Genomic DNA, 25,305 nt, shown 5'->3' with positions numbered 1-25,305 from the left:
CCAGTTTTTTTTTTTATAATTTTGATTTATTTTTATAACAATAAAAACAGATAACGATATATATAATTAATAGAATATGCTACATCTTTAGCAAAATATTGATACTGTCCACACATGGACATTATTGCTTGACAGTATCAGCTGATAACTGTAACATGTAATAGTCAAACATTAAATGCCTTTGAATAAATTTCAGGCATGACTGATGTAGTACTAGTATATGCAATATGATTGAATACTGAACTACGTGCTTCATATATCAAGACGTTTCAGTTGCATACAAAACCATTGTTACTCTATTGAGTTCAGAAAGAATAACAAACCCTTACTGATTGATAGCAACAAACCCCAATGCCAATGGTAGAAAACTTTATTGGTGATTGTTAATAGTAACATATATTGATTGTATTTATAGTAACGGTTCTATATTATACTTGGTGTTTAGAAGTCAGTCATATTTAAAGTGCCTGGGAATCACAAACAACATATACCATTTGGAAACCTACTTGATAATGATCTGAACAGTGCATGTGAACATTATGTATGCATTCAAACCTGCAAAGTCCATTCCAAATTCAACTCGTCCAAAGCCATATAGCAGAATACATTGCTGATGTATATAACCAGTATGTTATCTGTTAACTGAACCATATTTGTGTGTAATAAAACAATTACACCATGTTACATAATCCTTCTTTACAAAACAGACAGTCACTACATACAGACATGAGTAAAACTGTTATGCTGCTATTTGTTTTTAATCTTTGAAAACAGACAAGTGTATTAAACCATAAAACAGTTGCAAAATTCCACAGGCACTTTAATAGTGTTAACTGTTTCATCATGCTTGTATTTTTCGGCTAAATATACTAAATAGTAAAAGTTTACTAAATATTGTTTGAGAATAGTATTATATCTAGAATTGATATCCAGTCGTTCCTCACAGGGTAAATTAGAGACATGCATTCACATTGTGAAATGTCTAGTGTAGTCGTATTCTATCGTCGGAATAACAGCTTGAACAAACTTCAGAAATATTAGTAAATACCTGAAAAATACAGTTAAGGGAACAACACTCAATTAACACTCACTTATGAAATCCATATAGAGTAATCAGTAAAATTTTGTAAAAAAAGAACAATGTAGTTGCGAAATATTTAACATATTCACAGTACAATACAATACAGGTGCCATGTCAGAACAATGCAGGTGCCATGTCAGTACAATGCAGGTGCCATGTCAGTACAATGCAGGTGCCATGTCAGTACAATGCAGGTGCCATGTCAGTACAATGCAGGTGCCATGTCAGTACAATGCAGGTGCCATGTCAGTACAATGCAGGTGCCATGTCAGTACAATGCAGGTGCCATGTCAGTACAATTCAGGTGCCATGTCAGTACAATTCAGGTGCCATGTCAGTACAATGCAGGTGCCATGTCAGTACAATACAGGTGCCATGTCAGTACAAGGCAGGTGCCATGTCAGTACAAGACAGGTGCCATGTCAGTGTGATAAAGTTGCCATCTTGGTACCATGGAGGTGCCACGTCGATGGTATTATGGAAGTATCATGCCAATACAATGAAGTGCCATGTCAGTGTGATAGAGTTGCCATATTGGTACCATGGAGGTGCCACGTCGGTGGTATTATGGAAGTATCATGCCAATACAATGAAGTGCCATGACAGTGTGATAGAGTTGCCATCTTGGTACCATGGAGGTGCCACGTCGGTGGTATTATGGAAGTATCATGCCAATACAATGAAGTGCCATGTCAGTGTGATAGAGTTGCCATCTTGGTATCATGGAGGTGCCACGTCAGTGGTATTATGGAAGTATCATGTCAGTACAATGAAGTGCCATGTCAGTGTGATAGAGTTGCCATATTGGTACCATGGAGGTGCCACGTCGGTGGTATTATGGAAGTATCATGTCAGTACAATGCAGGTGCCATGTCAGTACAATGCAGGTGCCATGTCAGTACAATTCAGGTGCCATGTCAGTACAATTCAGGTGCCATGTCAGTACAATGCAGGTGCCATGTCAGTACAATACAGGTGCCATGTCAGTACAAGGCAGGTGCCATGTCAGTACAAGACAGGTGCCATGTCAGTGTGATAAAGTTGCCATCTTGGTACCATGGAGGTGCCACGTCGATGGTATTATGGAAGTATCATGCCAATACAATGAAGTGCCATGTCAGTGTGATAGAGTTGCCATATTGGTACCATGGAGGTGCCACGTCGGTGGTATTATGGAAGTATCATGCCAATACAATGAAGTGCCATGACAGTGTGATAGAGTTGCCATCTTGGTACCATGGAGGTGCCACGTCGGTGGTATTATGGAAGTATCATGCCAATACAATGAAGTGCCATGTCAGTGTGATAGAGTTGCCATCTTGGTATCATGGAGGTGCCACGTCAGTGGTATTATGGAAGTATCATGTCAGTACAATGAAGTGCCATGTCAGTGTGATAGAGTTGCCATCTTGGTACCATGGAGGTGCCACGTCGGTGGTATTATGGAAGTATCATGCCAGTACAATGAAGTGCCATGTCAGTGTGATAGAGTTGCCATCTTGGTACCATGGAGGTGCCACGTTAGTGGTATTATGGAAGTATCATGTCAGTACAATGAAGTGCCATGTCAGTGTGATAGAGTTGCCATCTTGGTACCATGGAGGTGCCACGTCGGTGGTATTATGGAAGTATCATGTCAGTACAATGAAGTGCCATGTCAGTGTGATAGAGTTGCCATCTTGGTACCATGGAGGTGCCACGTCGGTGGTATTATGGAAGTATCATGCCAATACAATGAAGTGCCATGTCAGTGTGATAGAGTTGCCATCTTGGTACCATGGAGGTGCCACGTCGGTGGTATTATGGAAGTATCATGCCAGTACAATGAAGTGCCATGTCAGTGTGATAGAGTTGCCATCTTGGTACCATGGAGGTGCCACGTTAGTGGTATTATGGAAGTATCATGTCAGTACAATGAAGTGCCATGTCAGTGTGATAGAGTTGCCATCTTGGTACCATGGAGGTGCCACGTCGGTGGTATTATGGAAGTATCATGTCAGTACAATGAAGTGCCATGTCAGTGTGATAGAGTTGCCATCTTGGTACCATGGAGGTGCCACGTCGGTGGTATTATGGAAGTATCATGTCAGTACAATGAAGTGCCATGTCAGTGTGATAGAGTTGCCATCTTGGTACCATGGAGGTGCCACGTCAGTGGTATTATGGAAGTATCATGTCAGTACAATGAAGTGCCATGTCAGTGTGATAGAGTTGCCATCTTGGTACCATGGAGGTGCCACGTCGGTGGTATTGTGGAAGTATCATGTCAGTACAATGAAGTGCCATGTCAGTGTGATAGAGTTGCCATCTTTGTACCATGGAGGTGCCACGTCGGTGGTATTGTGGAAGTATCATGTCAGTACAATGAAGTGCCATGTCAGTGTGATAGAGTTGCCATCTTTGTACCATGGAGGTGCCACGTCGGTGGTATTGTGGAAGTATCATGTCAGTACAATGAAGTGCCATGTCAGTGTGATAGAGTTGCCATCTTGGTGCCATGGAGGTGCCACGTTAGTGGTATTATGGAAGTATCATGTCAGTACAATGAAGTGCCATGTCAGTGTGATAGAGTTGCCATCTTTGTACCATGGAGGTGCCACGTCGGTGGTATTATGGAAGTATCATGTCAGTACAATGAAGTGCCATGTCAGTGTGATAGAGTTGCCATATTGGTACCATGGAGGTGCCACGTCGGTGGTATTATGGAAGTATCATGTCAGTACAATGAAGTGCCATGTCAGTGTGATAGAGTTGCCATCTTGGTACCATGGAGGTGCCACGTCGGTGGTATTATGGAAGTATCATGTCAGTACAATGAAGTGCCATGTCAGTGTGATAGAGTTGCCATCTTGGTACCATGGAGGTGCCACGTCGGTGGTATTATGGAAGTATCATGTCAGTACAATGAAGTGCCATGTCAGTGTGATAGAGTTGCCATCTTGGTACCATGGAGGTGCCACGTCAGTGGTATTATGGAAGTATCATGTCAGTACAATGAAGTGCCATGTCAGTGTGATAGAGTTGCCATCTTGGTACCATGGAGGTGCCACGTCGGTGGTATTGTGGAAGTATCATGTCAGTACAATGAAGTGCCATGTCAGTGTGATAGAGTTGCCATCTTTGTACCATGGAGGTGCCACGTCGGTGGTATTGTGGAAGTATCATGTCAGTACAATGAAGTGCCATGTCAGTGTGATAGAGTTGCCATCTTTGTACCATGGAGGTGCCACGTCGGTGGTATTGTGGAAGTATCATGTCAGTACAATGAAGTGCCATGTCAGTGTGATAGAGTTGCCATCTTGGTGCCATGGAGGTGCCACGTTAGTGGTATTATGGAAGTATCATGTCAGTACAATGAAGTGCCATGTCAGTGTGATAGAGTTGCCATCTTTGTACCATGGAGGTGCCACGTCGGTGGTATTATGGAAGTATCATGTCAGTACAATGAAGTGCCATGTCAGTGTGATAGAGTTGCCATATTGGTACCATGGAGGTGCCACGTTAGTGGTATTGTAGAAGTATCATGTCAGTACAATGAAGTGCCATGTCAGTACGTGTGTTTTAAACCAAACCTTATAATCACTTGGATAAATAGCCATTATTCCGGTACTAGTATTCTAAGCATAGTTTTATTTTTGTTGGTCTAGACATGCAAAGAAGTTCATACTTCAAGTTGTTTACAAACATGTTGTGAGATACTTACATTACTATTGCTTTAAGTGTGTGTATGGGAAGGTTGACTTCTGAAAACTGACCTTCCTACCAGTATATCAACTGACACCTACCGGTATATTTCAAAACAAAGTAGATTGCCATGGAGCATTTTTTCATTTTGTTTCTCATCTGGTCCTCAAACCAGAAGTTTGTGTTATTTGGGATAATGATATACATACATGTACACATGTCCATAAATATCTTGTGCATCAATACATCCATTGCATGTTATTAATTTGATGTCATTCTGTATGTATTTTTAGAACACAGAAATACTTTATTCCAATGGTACTGTAAATAAAAAAGGATACATATGAACACCCACTTCACCACCACCATCAGCTACTGTGTGTATAATCTTCTTCATAACATCAGCATGTCTGGAAAAGAAGAAATCAACCTTTGAGTTGAGCATTGCATCATGGGATAGGGCAATGGTTTGTATTTATGCAGTAGTGTAGTTATAGTCTAAAAACAATTGCCATGGTAACATACTCACCTACAAGGGTGTACAGATGCCATGGTCATTGGTAAATGTGGATGGTTTTCTATTGTCACCGTTTTTTTGACGTGGTCTTGACTGATGTCTTCGTACATTTGATTAACAGTTAGCGGCTTACGATTCTGATAAACAAATTTAAGAGAATTACTCAAAAATGAGGCAATCCAAACAATGAAATGAGCTTTGTCATGGTTACATAGTCTGATTTTAGATGCCTACACAATTTAATTTATTATTTGTTCATGTTATTTATGAGCAATGACGATGTATATATTTTGCCATACATGTGTGTTTGTTGATTAGTAATCCCAATCATCCTATGTGATAATGAAACAGAGCTCAGTTTTTATAACCTGTTGTGGAAGTTCTTGTCTTTCACATGCATTAAAAACTGCAGTAATATGAAATATTTAAGCAGTAACCCCCGCCGAAGGCGGGTATACCACGAGATATTGCACAATTCACGACATATATGCACGAGCCGCAGGCGAGTGCATATATGGAGTGAATTGTGCAATATCAAGTGGTATACCCAACTTCGGCGGGGGTTATTGCTATTATATTATACCAGTATATTGACAATTCGATAAAACTAGTAAAAAAAAAGAGTTTACTTTCATCTACTAAAAGATCATGATTATGGCCCTTGAACATGAATATTTATAAGAATAGTATGTAGTTGTACGCTGAATGCATACAAAACATACATGCGCAACACAGTTCAAATTGAATACAAACTAATTTTTATTCCACATAAAAAAGAAACATATCCACGTTGAATAGAGCAGCATAAACACACAAATTAGCATAACAAAGGATGACCTTTCTGACCTTTTACTGACGCACAACGCGATTTGAAATACAGGGTCGTGTACAGTTTGGATCATTTAAACAACGGATTTTCATTCCGGTTTTTGTACAATTTGGACTGTAATTTGCCCATTGAAAGTACAGTTGTGAAATAAACCGGTTTTGTGACTCATCATACTACTTGTAACTGTGGATATTTGACGTTCAGCGGTACTTGGTTCGACCGAAATTTGAGACGCGGCGGGACGCGGTGTATCATGTACGGCGACCGGCACAGCGACCTCAGTTCCAACATCTGACCTGGATACCTTTGGTATAACCAAAGTTTTGTGACAGTATGACTGACAAGTTTTGTCGTTGTTCTGGGGTAAGTTTGATGGTGTAAGATCGGATTTTCGCATCGTTTTTGTGACACGTACATGATATGCCTTGTCTCAACTCCGGCCGAAAGACTTTGCACGCCGTCGCTCTAATACAGTGGTTGGTGTACACTCGGCACAAATCTGTAGCTTTCGAAATTACCTTCATCATCTCCTGTAATTTATTTACCCATAGTGGAGAATTACAATACCATATATCGTCGTCGAATCCTGCGTTGTCCCGTGTTTTTTGAAACAGATGGCAATTACCCGGGTGCACTGCAATTTTGTCAGCTGCCGCTACCGGACACCGGTTGTTATTGGTGGCATACATTTTTGCCTGTGACTCATAGTTTTTTGCATTTTTGTCATTAAATCCCTCAATTATATCTTGTACTTAAAGATCATGTTTTTTGTTGGAAGTTCGCAATCCATCTCAAAGTAACAACACTGAGAACATAGCGTTCTGGCGTTCGTGTAGGCACCTCACGGTGTTGAGGGACGGTGGTTTAGGTTTGTGTGGCGAACGACAAGCACCCAACGACCGACGCTCACAACTTGGATCCCACCATTAACAAAAAGCAATATTATAGTTATATAACTTTTCAGATGTTTTTAATTCAGTATTCTTTTCAATATTCTTCCAAAATTCAACCACTATATTTCCCTAAAAATCAAATAATACCGGTTTTATGTATTTCCGTATTAAACCTGTAGTCAATTCATGTTCCAGGGCCACTTGGTTTAGCCGTGCATTATCAGCCAATAAACCATGGATTGCATATGCAAATTTTTTGTTTGGACCAATCAAATCAATGGATTAACACTATCAATATACTGGTATAATATAATAATTCATATGCCTCTTTTAGACTCCTTTTTCTCAAAAACAGTTGAAAATATAAAATATATTTCAACAGAAAACAACAGATTTGACTTGTTCTGTGAATTCAGCAGAAATGCACTTTGACTGCAAATTAGGTTTCACTAAATTTAAATAAATAACTTATTTTAAGGAAGAAAAGTATATAACCCATCAAATTAAATAAATAATTCTACGGTGTAGGATAGTGCCTATGTGTAACTAAAGATAAGGGTATGCAACTCTATGATCTGTGATGAAGATCCCTTTCTATAACAATTACATCTGTACATCAACCAAGCTTTTTTCTAACCAGTGGCATCACAGAATGCCTTCAAGGTGTGGAAACAGCAATAGGAGGCATTAGCGTCTTTTCAAAAATACATCCTGCACATATACAAGGACAACAATGGAAAATTGACCTTTCAGCCAGAGACTTATTTGCATTAGTATCTCTAAAAAATTATTCACAATTTTGTGTGATCAACTGCAAATAGATATTTTATCGCATATCATATCAGTTGCTAATCCTTATCTCTGAAACATGTATCCTATTAATCCTGCAATGGTATTGAACACATACCTCATTGTAACCATAAAGCCATAATCTTGGTGTCTGGTAATATTTGTCATAGGTTATGTGTAAATCGTATGTTCTGGTTTGTAATATTCCACTTTCTGGACAGCTAGCACCTTGATTAGCACCCTCTGGAGCCAGAATTTTTGTTGGATCAATTGTTGCCTGTAAGTATCAACAAAATAAAATTTAAATGAAAAATGCACTCAAATATTCATAAATACAATCATCAAGTACTCAATTAAAATGTAAACAAAAAGAATGCTTACATTGTCTTCTGCCTCCAGCATCCCACTCTCTTCAAAAGCTGTTAATAAAACATACAAGGTAAGTCAGTATTCACAAAATAATTGCGTAATCTTCCAACAATACTGAGATGTTGTTAATTTTCACAAATCAGACAACCAATTTGACATTGCTTATTATATTCTGATACAATAGGTAGCAATGTAGCCAAAAGGAAATGCGCGATTTGATAACAGTTCAGTAACTAATCTAGCAGGATTGATGGTCTCGGAGTAAAATAATATTTGTAATATCCAGATGTTGAAGTCACAAAAAACAATGAATATATATATATATTATACATAAACATAACTTCATTCAAAACCATTCAACCTGCAACAAGTGAACACTAGTAGCAATGTATTTATGTTATGACAGATTGTAGTTATTTCCAATCACATGCTGACACCTTCTTTTCTCAGTCATTTTGACTACTGTCAAATACTTTATTTTCGCTTTGGAATTAATTTTCGCTGAAGGAATGATTCAGTGAAAATAAAATCTAGTGAATATATCTTTTTCTATATTTTACATTCAACTGGTCAGAAATCAGTAAAAATAAATTCTATACAAAACACTTTAAAAGTCTTTTCAGTAAAAAATAAATTTCAGCTAAAATAAAGTATATTACAGTATACCTGGAGGTTTTGAGCAGGCCATGTGCTAACAAGCAAGTAATACCTGGTTAATTAGGTTCCTAGTCAGTTTAATACCCAATGAAACTGACTCAATTACAATCAAAGTCTAACAATGTTGCCAATTTTGCAATCTACAAGTTCATTACAACACCAAAATATGACAAATTTCACAGTAAGAAGTCAGACATGGATGCATTGTCTGGTGAGAATGTTGAATAAACAATAACAGCTAGTTCGTAACCACTGATTCATACAACCAAAAAGTTTTCAGGTCATCAGTTGTCACGGTAAAGGATTCCGCCAATCAAGTGCTAGACACAGAGCATCCCAGCATAAAACCGTAGCCAGACTATATCACGACTTTTTAAAAGTGACCATAAATAGTTGCATACTAATCAAAAAACATTGCAAACAAGTTTGAAATTTTTTTAAAATTATTTATCATTTATTTATTATTTATCATTTCGAATTGATGCATAGTTGGTAAAATTGCATTTTCAAAACTATTATTTGAGCAGACCATGAACAAATTCTACCAGACCACTGGACATGTAAGTTTCAATTTTTACCCACTTGACTGGAAAATTGCCTGTCTTGGCGTATGAGCAGTAGTTATGTCAAACACTGATAAAAAGATGAAATTTATCCAATTACAACTGACATACTAAATTTTATTCCAAAAAAATATCGTAGCTTGTATGTTTAATCAGTTTGCAATCACCATTACTGTATGGATGACAATATCGGTGTGTTTTACCATGGGTAGACCAATGGTAAGTTAATCCCATGTTAAATTCCTGTAACTGGGATTCTAATACAATAACCAAAACAGGACAGGCTAGAGAGTACTGAAATTCATCTACTGATGCGTGCAACCAACTTTTGGCCATCCGCTTTACTAGGATTGCCATTAAAATCACTTCGACCGTTCACATACACGTTTCGACACGTGTTGACTCAGTCCTGAGTCTCGGTCCGTGCCGTGATCTCCAACGTGAATGCCACTATTGTTATACTGTATCAACGTAAGTCCTAACACAAGTTTGAATATTGAATGAACTGTAAACACTGCATTCAATAAAAGAATCTAGGAAATGCAATCGCAGAACAGTCGCAAATAATAATTATTACAGCAAAATACTAGTAATAAAATTAAGTCATTTCTGAAGACTGAATGCAAACTTCGTATATGGTTTTAGTTATATACCGACATTAGCTTCATGTTCATGTCCTACCATGGCAACAGTCGAAAACATGTTATTTGTTTTTTGAGCGGATTGGATGGTCAACCAGCCTACTGGCTTGTAATTTTAGTAGTCAAATTAATGAGCTATACTATGAAAATTATTAGATTTTTCCCCAATTTGACTGTTGGTCTTCAGACATTGTTTTGCCTTTCTGAATATGGTAGTCAATTTCCAATATATATTGTGGATATCAACTACTTATTTGAAGAGCTGGTTGATTCTCACGACATCATGGGCTGTACTATCAGTTCATGGATAATATTAGCTCATGACATCACTCGTACCAACCAACTCTACGAACAAGCGATATCTGGTGACAATATCTACCATTTAAAGATATCTTATCTTAGATCTATTTATTTAACATAAATTGTAACTTATTTTTGTCAAATTATATGATGGTTTGAATTACATAATTTGTTTTGTTGTAAATATGCAACATAGGGATGGATTTTCCACAACGGCAAACAGATTTTAGAATATACTGCTGCACGAAAGCACAGTTATTTCAACATAGAGCAGTATTGGGTTGGCTATAGTATGAATAAACGATGTACATTATCCCTTTCAGTAATTCATGAAATAAATCAATGTTAATGACATCTCAAAAATGAATCCTCTGCCCATGATTCTATGACAGAATCTATATCATTTGATATATCACATCATGATTGTTTTTAAAAGCTTCTATACCTATATAACAAAATCAGCCAATTGAGCATGAGCCATCCTGACTTTTTCATTTTTAACTTTGCTTTCTCCATTAGAGGGCATCATGTGCAACCCCAAGGTTGCTTGAAACTGAACAATCTTAAAAAGCCTGCACTATACTTATCACAAGGGAGGGCAATACAGGCACATATTTTATTTTACCCACCGAAAATCATGCCTCAAAATACAGAATATCTTGTCCAACCCAGTTACAGCTAAGCTAAGTGCAGCTAATACACTGGGCTAATGGAAAATGTCAATCAATTACGTATACAGGTAAATCATATATTTTCCCCCTATTGCCACACATATGTCCATATTTTGTTTTCCCCTTGTGACTAGTATAGTGCCCAAATAATACGTAAAAAAATATCAGTCCAACATTCAAAGATAAATAACATTTTAGTAACATAAATTTACCTTCCATATCTTCAGCCTCCTCATCGTCATCATCTTCATCATCATCGTCATCATGTGTTGCTATGGTAACAGGTTCATTCAATGCTGATTTTGATTCTAATGACATTTCGCCTACTGCCTCAGAGATATTAGTGGAGGCCAATTCACTGGAATCTGGAACAAATCATAGAATTACTGGATTCAATTTCTCTGTCCTTTTTAACAAAGCATACCTAAACAAGTTATCTTCATTAAGACATACCTATATTATGATGCGTGTCCACCCATCCACCATCCCCATCATTTTCATCAATAATAGCCTCATTTTCATCTGAGTATTCCATCTGTTTACATCTTTTGTAACACGGAACTAGAAAGAAAGTTAACATCAGTACTTAAAGCACTTTAACTTTAAAATACAATTACTAGTTTGACAATGTGCAGTGGTCTTTTTGTTTGGCCTAACTCATCATTATTGTATTTGTTCTTGGGACCAATGCCCCATTTTCAGTTAACATAGGGTATTCAAAATTTCCATCAATGTGTATAATTTTACTTAAATATGAAAGCCACTATATTGCTGTTAAGTGAAACAATGTGCTTACCATTTCTGGTAATTAAAAACTGTTTTTCTTTAACTAGATAAGCTTTGGTTTTACTTTCCTCACCAACAGACCACTGCCATGTTGGACAATGATGAACAAGATGGTCTCCCGCAGCTAGAAACTGAACATAACATTAATGTTTGACATTTGTCAACACTTTGATTTATCTTAATAATATACCTAATAATATGCCTAATATACATAGTGTGGTAAAACAAACAACTGATGAGCATTTTGGGTAATATCCTCAGAATCTAGTAAGGATTTCATAAGCCAGGATCTTACTGGCCAACTCAAGTCTGATTGAGATAGAGTTAAATGTTGTTGTCTGTGTAGGGGTTAAAGATGCCACAATCATATCAGAAACTGAAAGGAAATCAAGTTGGCATATACTCCAAAATCATGTTATCATTTGTTGAAGTACAGAAGAAGTACACTCTGTTTTCGTACCACTAAGTGCATTCCAACACACAAAATACAACACATGCTGACCTGGTTCTGAATTACACACAAACTGTGTGGGTGCCAACTAGACATACCGTACACATGTTTCAGCACATACTGAGATTTAAAACCATATTGATCAAGTTTGCCAGTGAGAAGGGGCTATAGACAGTGAGAAAAAAAAACATGATGCAAATCTTGAAATCCCTTGATGTATCGTCATGTGTGATTAATTTATGTCAGGAATTCTTGGTGATCCCAACTGGTGATGGCAATACATCAGATCAGCAATGAATTCAACAAAACATAGATCTCTTTCATTCATGACATTACCATAACCACAACCATGTTGCATTACAACAATGCATATAGATATTAACATTTCCTAGGTTGAAAGTTCATCGCTACAATACATGAATGCCATGAATTCATGTCTTTGATTGGATAACTACTGGATTCGGCTGATACCCCGCCCATCCTAAACCCTGCCCATGGGCGATGTTTCAAATAGTGGGCGATGTTTTGGTCCACACATTGCCTGACTGAACCAACAAACATTTTTACAGACAGCAATTTTCCTGTCCGACATCTTGCATCGAGCGCGCTATTTAAAATATGACGCTAAAAATAATTCATTGTGAAGTAGAAAAGCATAAAACTCCAATAAATCCAATGCTGTATACGATTTGTTGTTGCATAATATGACTTGTTAATACATTTCACTTAATGCTATTTCACTTGCGTTTATTACACTCGAATAAAGTCTACGCTTGAAAAGAATGCTATTTACGAAGTTTAAAATAAGTTTAACAACGGTAGGTATCATTAATGTTTAATCTTTGTCTGTATCGCATTCCAGACAAAAAGTTCAAGATCGGTAAACAAGAAATGGGGGAACTAAAATGTCTCCTGCGTTTCACATGTGACATGATTATTAAAAAAACATAGAGTTAAGCGGTCATGTACGTTCTATAAATCTAACCTTGCACACATAATCTTGTATTGACGTGCTTTTTTGTCCAAAAAAGACGTTCCCTTTCAGTTAACTCTTCATGTTCATGGTATTTGTGAGGGTTGAAAGATTTTTTGAACAAATGACAAGTAACTACTAGTATATTGATTTGCGACAAGCTGGGTGGCCCGAATTCAAACATCAGTGCGTGAACTCTGGAGGTCATTGCCCAATGTGTTCAGTCGAATGTACGTGATTAATGCGATCGAATTGCACTGCCCAGAGTTTATTATATTATAGTGAAATTTAACTTGACGCATGGTATGGTTTATATTACACGTTCACTTCATTTCGAATAAAATAATTCACCATTGGAACATCAATGAATCACAAGTATTTAAAATATTTTCTCGACTTTCCATAGATACCTGACTACTATCCTTTTTAAAGATTTAAATGCGCCCATGTTTATGTTTGCGTAATTATTACGAATGTAATGCATTATCAAGTCGGAAATATATTAAAATATTCACAGACCCAATACCCGGGGTCAGTGCCCTAACAATAGTGAAAAATAACTCGAGTTTGCATAATTATCATGAAAGCAATACATTACAAAGTTGAAATATTCAGAGCCAGTACAATATTGTAAACAAATTTGCGTAATTAGAAAAGCAGTACACTAAATAAACGACGTTGATATATTCAAAGCCAGTACAGAGTTGCATACAAGTTGCGTAATTACAGTACCGTTGGATATAATAACAATAATTATTTTACTAGATCGACGCGCGGAGCATAAAAGAAATCAAAGAAAGCTTAGAAAGAACTCCCATGTGCCGAGAGTATTGGAGACACATTAAATATAATTCGAAATTACTTAGCTGAAAACTAATTATGCAAATCAGAAAATTAATATGACCAGATTTGAGTGTAAAACTAATGAGGTCTGCGCAATGTAACAGAAAATCTATGTCTCCAAGTTTAATTGAAATGTGATTAGAACCAAAAAATTATGAATTATTATGCTTATTAGGGAATTAATATGAACAGATTTTTACCCCAAACTAATTAGGTTTGTACATTGTCCTAGAGCATCTTTGTACTAAGTTTCATTGAAATGGAATAATTAGTACCGTGAAAACTCCAAAATTTCGACCCCTCTAAAAATTCGATTGGCTATTTATTTGCCGGGTTTCGGTGTTTTATTTACCTCCAAATTTTCGACTCCACTAAAAATTGCCGACTCATTCTTATTCGAAAATTGCGACCAGTTTTAGTTTTCCCCCAAACGAAAAAAAAAACCGATGTGAGCGTTCAAACGGGACCTTCCTCGAAGGCATGAATCCGGGTTTCTGATTGACTGAGAGATTTTTATTTTATTGGTAACGAAAATATATTCTAAATAAACGAAGTTTCAAATAAAAACGAACACAAAAATCTTGGCATGCTGCGTTTCTGAATTGTTGATTATTACTGTACTCAGTAGTGATTATAATAATGTACACAAAATAAATTTGTTGAATGGTTATGAAATACAAATAAAAGTCAACTAAGTTTCATCGTAAGCGAATGATTCCGGTCTCGTATAAACGTTTGATGCTGTAGGATATCCGCCATGTTCTCTTAGGTCAAATAGGTCAAATCGCTAATTAACCAATCAAAAAGCTGGATGATGCCAACGTGTTCAAATTACCATAGCTTATTTAAATATGTTAATGTTATTGAACGCAATGCGAAGAGATTGATGTTGTAGTACGATATTTTGGCTTGGATTTTGATGCGAAAACGGCATGATTTTTTTTTAAATAAAAAAATTAGTTGTTTTTAAAAAATAAACTGGTCATCTGAAGAATAATTTAACATTGTTCACAGTGATAACAGCTCATTCTCGAAAGGAAGCTTACCCGCTCACGCTAGTCACGATAAAAATCATACACGTGTACTCTTGAATAGACAGACGTCAATGACTACGGTAAAACTTAGACTCTATTTTAGCCGGCAGGATTGATTGAAATGTCCGAAAAATGACGCCAAAATACACCTTAAAAGTCCCATTTTATTTTCTTAAATCCCATTTTATTTTTTAATCCAAGGGCGAATTTACGGCAGAATTTGGTCCCTCAAATAAGGGACACGTGAGCTTTGATTCTAACCGGATACATTGCACTGGGTCGGGGAGATAGTTTGCTAAACTTCCATGTATCTTTTGTCCAATGGGTACCTGTACTTCGAACATTCGCAAGTTTTCCTAGGTAGTGCGAGACAGCTTTGTCTTTTGACCTATTAGTTTTGTGCTGACCTCTTCTGCGCGTCTTGATGTTTTGTTTTGTTTTGCTTGTCATAATACTCACTGATTGATGACTTTGTTTAGATTTTGAGTTACAACTCGGCCACGACTCTAAAAACATGTCACATTTCTAACGCCAATTATTTAAAACCGGTCGAAATTTTGGAGTTTTTACGGTACTTTAGATATCAGTGTGAAAGCTTAAAATTGGTTAATTATGCAAATTAGGTAATTAATATGTACAGATTGTAACCCACAATTATTCAGGTCTGTCTATTGTCCTACAGCATCCATGTACATTCATTGATATGTGATGTATAGTACCTGAGATATCAGTGTGAAAGTTGGTTAATTATGCAAATTAGGTGATTAATATGCACAAATATTTACCGGAAACTAATTGGGTCTGCATAATTCTAGATTCATTGAAATGTAAATGATTAGTACTTTAGATATCAGTAGAAAAGCTGAAAATTAATTATGCAAATTAGGTAATTAATATGCACAATTATTTACCCTAAAACTAATCAGGTCTCTGCATAGTCCTAAAGGATCTATGTACCAAGTTTCATTGAAATGCGATGATTAGTACTTGAGATACCCATGGAAAAGCTGAAAATTAACTAATTATGCAAATTAGGTGATTAATATGCACAAATATTTATCGAAAACAATCAATCTCTGCATAGTCCTTGAGTATGTAAGTACCAAGTTTCACTGAAATGTAATGCTAACTACTTATATCAAATGCTGAAAATTAATTAATTATGCAAATTAGGTAATTAATATGTACTGATATTACCATAAAAACTATCAGGTCTGTGCAGTGTCGTATGACATCTATGTACCAAGTTTCATTTGAAATGTGATGATTAGTACTTGAGATATCAGTGGAAAAACCGAAAATTGACTAATCATTATGCAAATTAGGTAATTAGTATCCACGGATTATTACCAAAAACTAATCAAAACCTAGCATTAGTTCAGAGCATCTATGTACCAAGTTTCATCAAAATCCAATGAGTGGTTGTTTAGATATCAGTGGAACAGTCATGGAACCACTAAAAAATAGCTAATTATCATGTAAATTAGGTAATTAATATGCACGGATTTTTACCAAAAATTAATCAAATCTGCGCATATGTTCAGAGCATCTATGTACCAAGTTTCATCAAAATCCAATGAGTGGTTCTTTAGATATCAGTGGAACAGTCATAGAACAGCTAAAAATTAGCTAATTATCATGCAAATTAGGTAATTAACGAGCATGGATTTTTACCAAAACCTAATCAAATCTGCGCATTGGCCCAGAGCATCTATGCACCAAGTTTCATCAAAAACCGATGTATGGTTCTTGAGATAGCAGTGGAACAGTCGGACACACATACACACACACATACACACATACACACATACACACATACAGACACACTAACTGCAAAGACTCCCATTTTGTGCTTCGCACATGGGAGTCAAAAAGTTGCTAAGGTAACGCGCCAGTTCAGTGCGTGACTTGGGGGTCAAACTTCGGTCAACACACACTTGATGTCAGCATTGCCGGGCAGCAAGTTTCGCAAAGAAGTAATTGAATTTCAATTGCGTTCCAAAATGATGTCGTTGATCACTCAGTTGTCGCAGTGTGTGTTGTGTCATGTCCATGATGCACCCAGTTTCGACTTCGGCTTGCTTTTCCTTCTTAGTGCATGTTCTTGATTACGTAAAATGCGACCTCTCACCAATGTATTAAAATACTTTAAATTTAAACTTTGCATGATTATATTTGGTCAACGCGAAACATTAGGGTTATTTTTCCAGACAAGATGGGCTTCGTAATATCTGCCATAACATCGCCCGGGCGATCTTTTGGTCCACATTTTTCTTTAAAAAAATCGAATCCTCCATAAGATCGCCCAGGGCCGAATCCAGTATATGACCCCGTGTCAATCTGTGTCTATTTTCATTCCAAAAAACAAATTACTATTATTTCACCAAAAAAATAATTTTCATTTGTACCCTATCATTTCACATGCTTGAAAAAATAATTATTTTACCACTGCGAGTATCATGAACATATAGGTAATGTAATTATGGTGAAATTGAGTCTGCTCCAGTACTGATCAATTAACACTTCACTTTAAATAATTCATGTGAAGTTTGAATAAAATTGACCCAGACATTGCTGGGATACAAGTGCAGAATAACACATGGAAGTGGAACTATAAGTCCATGTTTTCAGACTAAGTTTGAATGGGGATAATGACAGTTGATTGAATGTAATATGTAATTTGCACTGTAGATAGAAGTCATCTTATACAGCCTCTTGCTTCAATTTGATTCCATTTCCATAAACCACATCTATGGATAATTTGAAACTAAATGTAAACTGGACATATATAAATAGTAATATACACAAGGACTAATTTGCATACCTCTTCTGGTGTGATTACACCTGTTTCTTTAAACTTTGATTCCTGGAATGAGAAAATAAGTATTGTTAATACACAATTCTACATATGCTGATCTTCATTTGTAACTTCAAATCAGTCACACAAAAAACTGGAACAATATCTTCTAATGTTGTTGTGTTTTAAACATTATGTTGTGACTAGATTATCAATCATGGTTTGAAAATAACATAGTATAACCATGACAACCTTGTTCATTGAGAATAAAGATGAATGATGCATTTAACTAGCAATGTAATCAATGCTTTGTATGAACTTTCCCTTGCAGAGCAAAAGTGACAGAATAAAAGTCCTGAAACAAGACACAATAATATATCTAAAGAACAGTTTAGAGAGGAAAAACAATGGGCAACTTTTTGGTAGGAAAAGTAATTTAAACTAGACATAATAAAAATAACAATGGATCATTGTGTTATCTAATATTTTATCTTGGAGAGTAATTATATAACGACTACCACCCTTTAACATTTTATAGTGATTAATAAGAAAGCAAAGTTATTATAAAAGGAGTTATTGCGAACACACAAAGTAGACAATTTTGAAAGACATACATACATGCAAGACAAACTCAAATTCTAACTGGTTGATAATATATCTAAAGTTTAAAAATGATGGAACAAGTTATTGTAACAACAAGAAAACACGATCATTTTTAAGATCCTAACAAAATATATTATTGACTTCCAACAAAAAAACAGTATGAAGGATGAACAGGATACATTATCAATTTCTCATTCTCTGATGACAGCTAAAAAGTTATTTTACACAAAATCACTTCTTGGGGTGCAAATTAGCCATCTAGCCGAGTACAACAGAATAGAAAATATTATGCTTCCTATCAACACCGTAAAGATAATATTACTAGTACATTTCTTTTTGTTTTGTTTTGTTTAAGTTGTTGATCTTTTTTTAGTTCGATATTTAATGGAGCTTTTGAAAAAATGTCAGGTTGTTAAGAGAATAAAGTTATTAATTATGTTTTCACTACTTCCACATAAATCAAACAAGTTGTAGGAACGTAATTGGTATGTGTTAAATTTCTGTTTTACTCCACCTAAAAATGCTATAAAGTGGTGAAATACATAAGATGCAGACGAATATTTGAAATGACATTAGAATCGAAACTAAATTTGAATCACACGATCATGAATGAACGGTTCACTGAGAATGATCTGAACATACCCCTAAAACACACTCGGACTCCTCTGTGTAATATATACACGTCAGTCACCCCAAGAATTCTCAATATTCTCTTTACCAGCACAAATGACATGATCCAAATGAGTTCAATTTTATTTAGTGTCGATCGCCATTCAGACACCTGACAGTGGCTCGAGCACACATTACCTTCAAAACCGGCGTGAGAAACTCGGCGACACCCAAAGCCGTCCCTTTCAGGTTATTTATCATACTTTGCATGACGGAATTCTTCAGTGGGGATTTACCAGGAAAATGAAATCCAACAATTTATCCACGTTCACAAAAACAAATCAACCACTGCCACAGAGTAGGGACCAGGAAGTAATAACTCGGATATTTGTTTGTTTGGGACAACGTTTCTCCGCTCACTTTGCTACGGTCATAGAGCTGAAGAGGGCGCTCGATGTTTTCCCGATGAGGTACATGTGTAACACTTCGTATATTTTGAGTTTTACTACTTGTAATTTTTGGTCAACAAAATTGAAAACCTAAACAGCAACTGAAATGATATATGGAAATGAAACTAATGAATTAGGCTTTCGAATTCCGATGATGATAAATCGGATAAGGTCTTGTTTGATACGCTTGTCACTGATGATTCCAGAAATTCGGTGGAGCGCTCCTTTTGACGTGGGTTGGGTTGCGCCATCCCCTAAATCCGCGCTTGCCTGTAAAATATTTCCCAAAGGGGTCTCTACAAATGTCACGCCCACTTTTCATGGGTTTTCGGTATCTGCCGTACTGGGATAACGCATGTATGTGATAGTCGTACTAAATCTATGCTATCAATGCATAATTTCAGGAGACGATTGGTGACATTTTTGTTGATCTATAGAGTTTGTCTGACACATTAAAACGGTGTTCCTGTCTCCATGTATAGCCGGGGGTACTTTATAAATGAAAATAATGCATGCTGGAATCTATATACTATTAGTATATGGATCCTGGCTTAGGTTCTTATTTCAATCAGTGATTAAAAAAAGAATTATGGATTGCACTTGTCAAACCAGTCATGGTTCTGTAGTTTTCTCGTCTAACAGTTGTTTTGTCTAAACTATGTACATACTTAACTCATTAATCCCTGCTAGAACATGTCAAGTACCTCACTGCGAAGTCAGCTGGCGTACAAGTGATAATAAAATAAATGCCCTTAATTTACCGATGTTTACTCTATGAGGGCAGTTATCTTGAAAACGACTCGAAACTAAATAAATCAATAAAGAGACACGTTGGCAAATAATGGCACGGATATAAAAATAACACAGGTGATAACAAAAACACCAAGTTTTATTTTAAATAATTGTTATTAGTTAATTTGCATGATCTTAGCATCAATATGATTTCTAGCTACCGCCCATAACGTCCAAAACTTGCATCCACTGTACTAGTAACAACCAAATAAAGAGATTTTACGACTCAAGAGCACGGCTGAGATACCTCTGCGCGGACCCGTGCGCGGAGCTTCGAGTAACGCTCTCTAATAATAATCGGTGGAACTCTCGCGAGAAATGAACGCGTATCTACGAAAACTTCGAAAATCGAACAGCGCATTGTGCATTTTGCCATTGATGCTGATGTTCCATCCGCATTATCCGCAAGCCGAAACTTCGCACGGGACGACACGTATTTCTGTTTGACCAAAGTAATCACACTGTATCGTCAAGAAAATTTATTTTCCGTTCAAGAATGACTATCATTGGTAAGTGATTTTTAAATTATTCGCAACTTTGACATTCAATTTTCGTCGTTTTCGTTGCGATGTCGACGGCATGTAGGACAGTGGTAGTGGGGTGACGGGACTATACGTACATTGGCAATGTCCCAGTCGGCATACTACCCAGTGCGAACCTGTATCTTGTATTGCTATTATTCGGACCTGATTTTTCAATGGAAAGGTTTTCACTCTCACATTTCAGTACTGTATTCGTCTCTGTGCGCACAAGTAGTGTTTTGAATTGCATGAATGAGTTTATTGTGACGATCTTTGGAGCGTCATAAACTTTATTTTTCTACAATTTTTGACGCTCAATGGGTTATTAAACATAACACCATGGACTACAAATCGCGTAACGTGCGTAACCAATATATCATGTTAATTCATCGAGGTCTAAATAGTTATATAGTATGCATCGTTGTCGCTAATGATCCTGCGTGTGATTTGATTTTGGTTCCTTCGAATTACATGTATCTTGGTGTGTTTACTAAGAATGGATGTTTATATTTTCAGATAACAATAATTTAGTGTATGGTATTGGAACTGAAACCAAGATGAGGTTTAATAGAGTTACCCTGTAAGTACAACCTTAATACAGCCTTAATGATTACGTTGTAGCTAATGAACATACTGTCTTATTCACGATACGAATAGTTTAACACAATGGTTTCTCTAAATCAATACACAGTGTACATTTCCATCTGTTTCTATTTTTGCAGAAACGAAGCAACCGACGCGGAACTTTATTGGAGTCGGGTCATTGTTGATAACGCCACCACTTGCGCCCAGTTGGTATTTATGGATGAAATAAAGAAAGCTGGGAACAGTGAGCACGTGTTACAAGAAAAAAACAATAGCTGTGTGTTTGCTACAACCCTTGAACGTGATAGGAAACTTCGAAAAAATGAGGAGATGCTGAATTCTGGTAAAGTTAGCCTTGTATCGTATAGACCAGTAAGCGACGTTAAGAAAGATGACTCGGAATGGAATAGTGCTGTACTACCTCCACAGTTATCCACAGCTCTAAAAATAGAACGCTATACTGGTTTGGACTTGCTCAAGAAATCGATTGAAACTGCCGAGGAACTACTTGTTCATTGCCCGTCTTCATGTAAGTTGGAACAAGATGAAGGAATGTCTCATGAACGTCACGTAATTAAAAAAGAGAATCATCCTTTCACTTCGCTGCAACCATACAGTCAAAATGCAAAAATGAAGATGACTCGGGAAGAGGCTTTGGTTAGTTTGAACATTGTAACCTTATCTACGTCACGGGCAAAACAACAATATGCCAAGGAGGAGGCAAGGAAAGACACACTAAATTGCGAGGATGGAATGGCTGAATACGTTCACAACTACGTACAAGAAATAACATCAGGGGCAATGTTACAATATTATTCCAAAAAAGACGAGTCCATTGCAGAAAAGGCAACAGATAATAACGTTACAACTTTCGAAGAGGACATTGTCAGCCGGGACGTAATTAAAACTACCAGAGTGTCTGATTCCCTTGACAATGGCAATGTACGTCATCATACTAGTGTGCTGTTTGAATTACCTGAAGTACCAATCGATGCTGAAAAATATGGCGATATTTCCAGCGAAAACACAAGTAAGGTTTCCACTAAACACAATAAATACGTGTTTGATTGTTTGAAGAAGCTAAGCTTCTCTGCAATCCAACAGACATGTCACAGCATTGCTGCAGACGAACTACACCCCCATAGTACTGGTCACGACAAATACATGTGCCAACATAAGCATGTCCTCACTCGGGATGTGGCTGTTCAGACATCTAGGCGACGGAATAAGAAAACATCAACGAAAATAAATTCCAGTAAAGACACTAATGAATCGCCGCTCAAAAGTGAACACGCAATCCGTGGTAGAGCCGATACAAAACTGAAGCACGACGAGGCACACTTGGAGATCAGAAAAACCTGCAAGGAGGACAAAGTCCAAATCACACCTGCGCCAAGTGAAACCTCACAACAGGGAGTTATAAGGAAAACTGGGAAACTAAGAGAAAGAGAATTAAAGAAAGAACCAAAGACGCGAGATAAGCCAAATAATAACCCAACAAAGCGGAATGTGTCAATATTGCCACTCTCAAAAAGAAGACGCAAGAATGAAGCATCTAGACTGGAAACGGTAAAACAAAAAAATGAGGAAGGAGATGTCGGTGGAAGCAAGAAGCAGAAAAATGACAAGGAGGACAAAGTCCAAATCACACCTGCGCCAAGTGAAACCTCACAACAGGGAGTTATAAAGAAAACTGGGAAACTAAGAGAAAGAGAATTAAAGAAAGAACCAAAGACGCGAGATAAGCCAAATAATAACCCAACAAAGCGGAATGTGTCAATATTGTCACTCTTAAAAAGAAGACGCAAGAATGAAGCATCTAGACTGGAAACGGTAAAACAAAAAAATGAGGAAGGAGATGTCGGTGGAAGCAAGAAGCAGAAAAATGACATTATGGTTGATAAGTTTGAAGCATTGATATTAGCAGAGAGGCAAAGCAATAAACCAACCAAACAACGGCAGCTTGGTGCGACAAAGAAAAACACTGAGCCACCGAAACAACGACAGGGTGGAGCGGCAAAACAAACCAATGAGCAACCCGTGAAACAACGACAAGGTGAAACGGTAAAACAAAAAAATGAGCCACCCAAACAACGACAAGGTGAAGCGGCAAAACAAACCAACGAGCCATCCAAACAACGACAGGGTGGAGCGGCAAAACAAACCAACGAGCCATCCAAACAACGACAGGGTGGGGCGGCAAAACAAACCAACGAGTCACCCGTGAAACAACGACAAGGTGGAACGGCAAAACAAAAAAATGAGCCACCCAAACAACGACAGAGTGGAGCGGCAAAACAAACCAACGAACCACCCAAAGATAAAGCAACACCAACTAAGAAGAGAAGTTGGGTGAAAACACTTAAGAAAAAAATGTCGAGAACAAAAAGTAAAAGTTCGGAGGAAAATAGCAAGACGTCTTCTACATCAAAGAAACATTCAAAACCAGACGATGCCGAGAGTGAACTTTGAACTGGAAAATATATTGTCCCTAGATTGAGGCAATAAGTCTATATTAATATGTATTACTGGCAATATACCCGATATACATCATAAGATTTGTTTTGCAGACGTATTCTCTTTATTATCAGTTATAATTTCAATAAATGTTGATATTATAAATGCACTATTTGTTACAAAAGCAAATTATAATGGAATACATATTCTACTGACATTTAATGAATTAAATTGCCGTTGAACACAAGCAACATATTATTATTGTTATCATTCATTCCAATATATCAAAGGTCCTGGCCGATTTTGCTGACCAAAAATATCCATCACTGCTGTTTGTACCCGACGAATTCTGAACTCTCCGACTCGGAATCATTGTTCAATGATACGCTAATCATTATGGTAGCTGGATTGTTTTTTTTGTTTTTTTGGGTCTTTCCTTGCTCTATGTACTGTCATGCATATTCTGTTGAAAAGCTGTTTTTTCTATGAAAAAAATGCATATTTTTCCCCTCTCATAACAAATTTCGTTTTACCCATGATACACTGTGTGAATACTGCTTAATTATTCATGATTGTCAAACAAGCTCAAGTAGGTGTCGATGGTTATTTCCGATGGTTTATTTTATTTTTTTTCAACTTGAATGTAAGTGACTACGAGTGTTAAAACAGGAGATAACGTTGCTAAAAGTACAAATTTACAAAAGTGTCGTTTTCTCCCTTTTCAATTCTGAACAACTTTGGTTTGCTTAAATCCTAATAGCGATTCGATGGGTGGCACTGCGATGTCGCCGTTTGGTGTTTCTGTTTGTCGAGAATATTAGCTCCTTTATAAGTCGTATTTTGATTTTGTAAAAATATGCCCCTGTATTTACTAAAAACGTCATACAAAAAACAGGCGCGATCTCACAGTGACACTAAAAATTTTGAAGAAACAGTTACTATTTTAGAAATGACGGAAACAAATAATTAGAAAAAAATACTCATTTATACTTCAAGATATATTTTTCAAAATGGTATATTTTAAAACAGCAAAAAATAACAGTGGATATGCTATTAGCGTTTTTATCCACGTTAGTCTTTTATCGCATATGTTTATTTTTTTGGTCATGTGACCCCAAAACAAACACATTCTACAAAAAAAGCGTGTTTTTTTAATCGTGAAAAATAAAATAAACATAATTTCCCATACAAAACAAGGCACATAAATGTAGTAACGGTAATCGAATTATAATATTTGCTTGATTCGGGATAATTAATCCCAGAGAAAGTGTATATCGAGTGGAAACTACGAGGGTAATGTAGGTAAGTCCGAATGTGAACGAGTCGTCCTGCGATTGATATGCAACTCTGCAGCATTTTAAATTGCTAAGGTGATACATCAATTGATAAATAAATAAATATCGGTTTTATT

At 36.7% G+C, this 25,305-nt stretch overlaps 1 protein-coding gene across 1 annotated transcript; it reads right to left on the bottom strand.

The window, feature by feature from the left end:
- Window positions 1–4: 4 nt before the first annotated feature.
- LOC100370559 (ubiquitin-like-conjugating enzyme ATG3) lies at window positions 5–19,484 on the bottom strand. The gene is made up of 10 exons (XM_085500904.1): window positions 19,289–19,484; window positions 17,906–17,947; window positions 11,791–11,911; window positions 11,448–11,555; window positions 11,207–11,359; window positions 8,175–8,212; window positions 7,912–8,070; window positions 5,295–5,419; window positions 5,107–5,175; window positions 5–1,048 (listed from the first exon to the last, which is right to left on the bottom strand). The coding sequence occupies exons 1-10, from the start codon at window positions 19,358–19,360 to the stop codon at window positions 967–969; spliced, it is 969 nt and encodes a 322-aa protein (XP_085357030.1). The 5' UTR covers window positions 19,361–19,484; the 3' UTR covers window positions 5–966.
- Window positions 19,485–25,305: the final 5,821 nt, after the last annotated feature.

This window comes from Saccoglossus kowalevskii, chromosome 1 (assembly GCF_978046115.1).
Source record: "Saccoglossus kowalevskii chromosome 1, keSacKowa6.1, whole genome shotgun sequence".
Taxonomy (NCBI): Eukaryota; Metazoa; Hemichordata; class Enteropneusta; family Harrimaniidae; genus Saccoglossus; species Saccoglossus kowalevskii.
Note: the sequence above shows the minus strand (reverse complement) of the source record. Positions and strands in the feature narration are given on the sequence as shown.

What these genes read in the sequence shown, in the direction of transcription:
- LOC100370559 (XM_085500904.1), bottom strand. Translation starts at nt 19,360, where the DNA reads ATGCAAAGTATGATAAATAACCTGAAAGGGACGGCTTTGGGTGTCGCC. An exon ending in TTCTCACGCCGGTTTTGAAG is followed by an intron (nt 17,948 to 19,288) that starts GTAATGTGTGCT and finishes TTCTCATTCCAG; the next exon opens with GAATCAAAGTTTAAAGAAAC. An exon ending in GGACACGCATCATAATATAG is followed by an intron (nt 11,360 to 11,447) that starts GTATGTCTTAAT and finishes GATTTGTTCCAG; the next exon opens with ATTCCAGTGAATTGGCCTCC.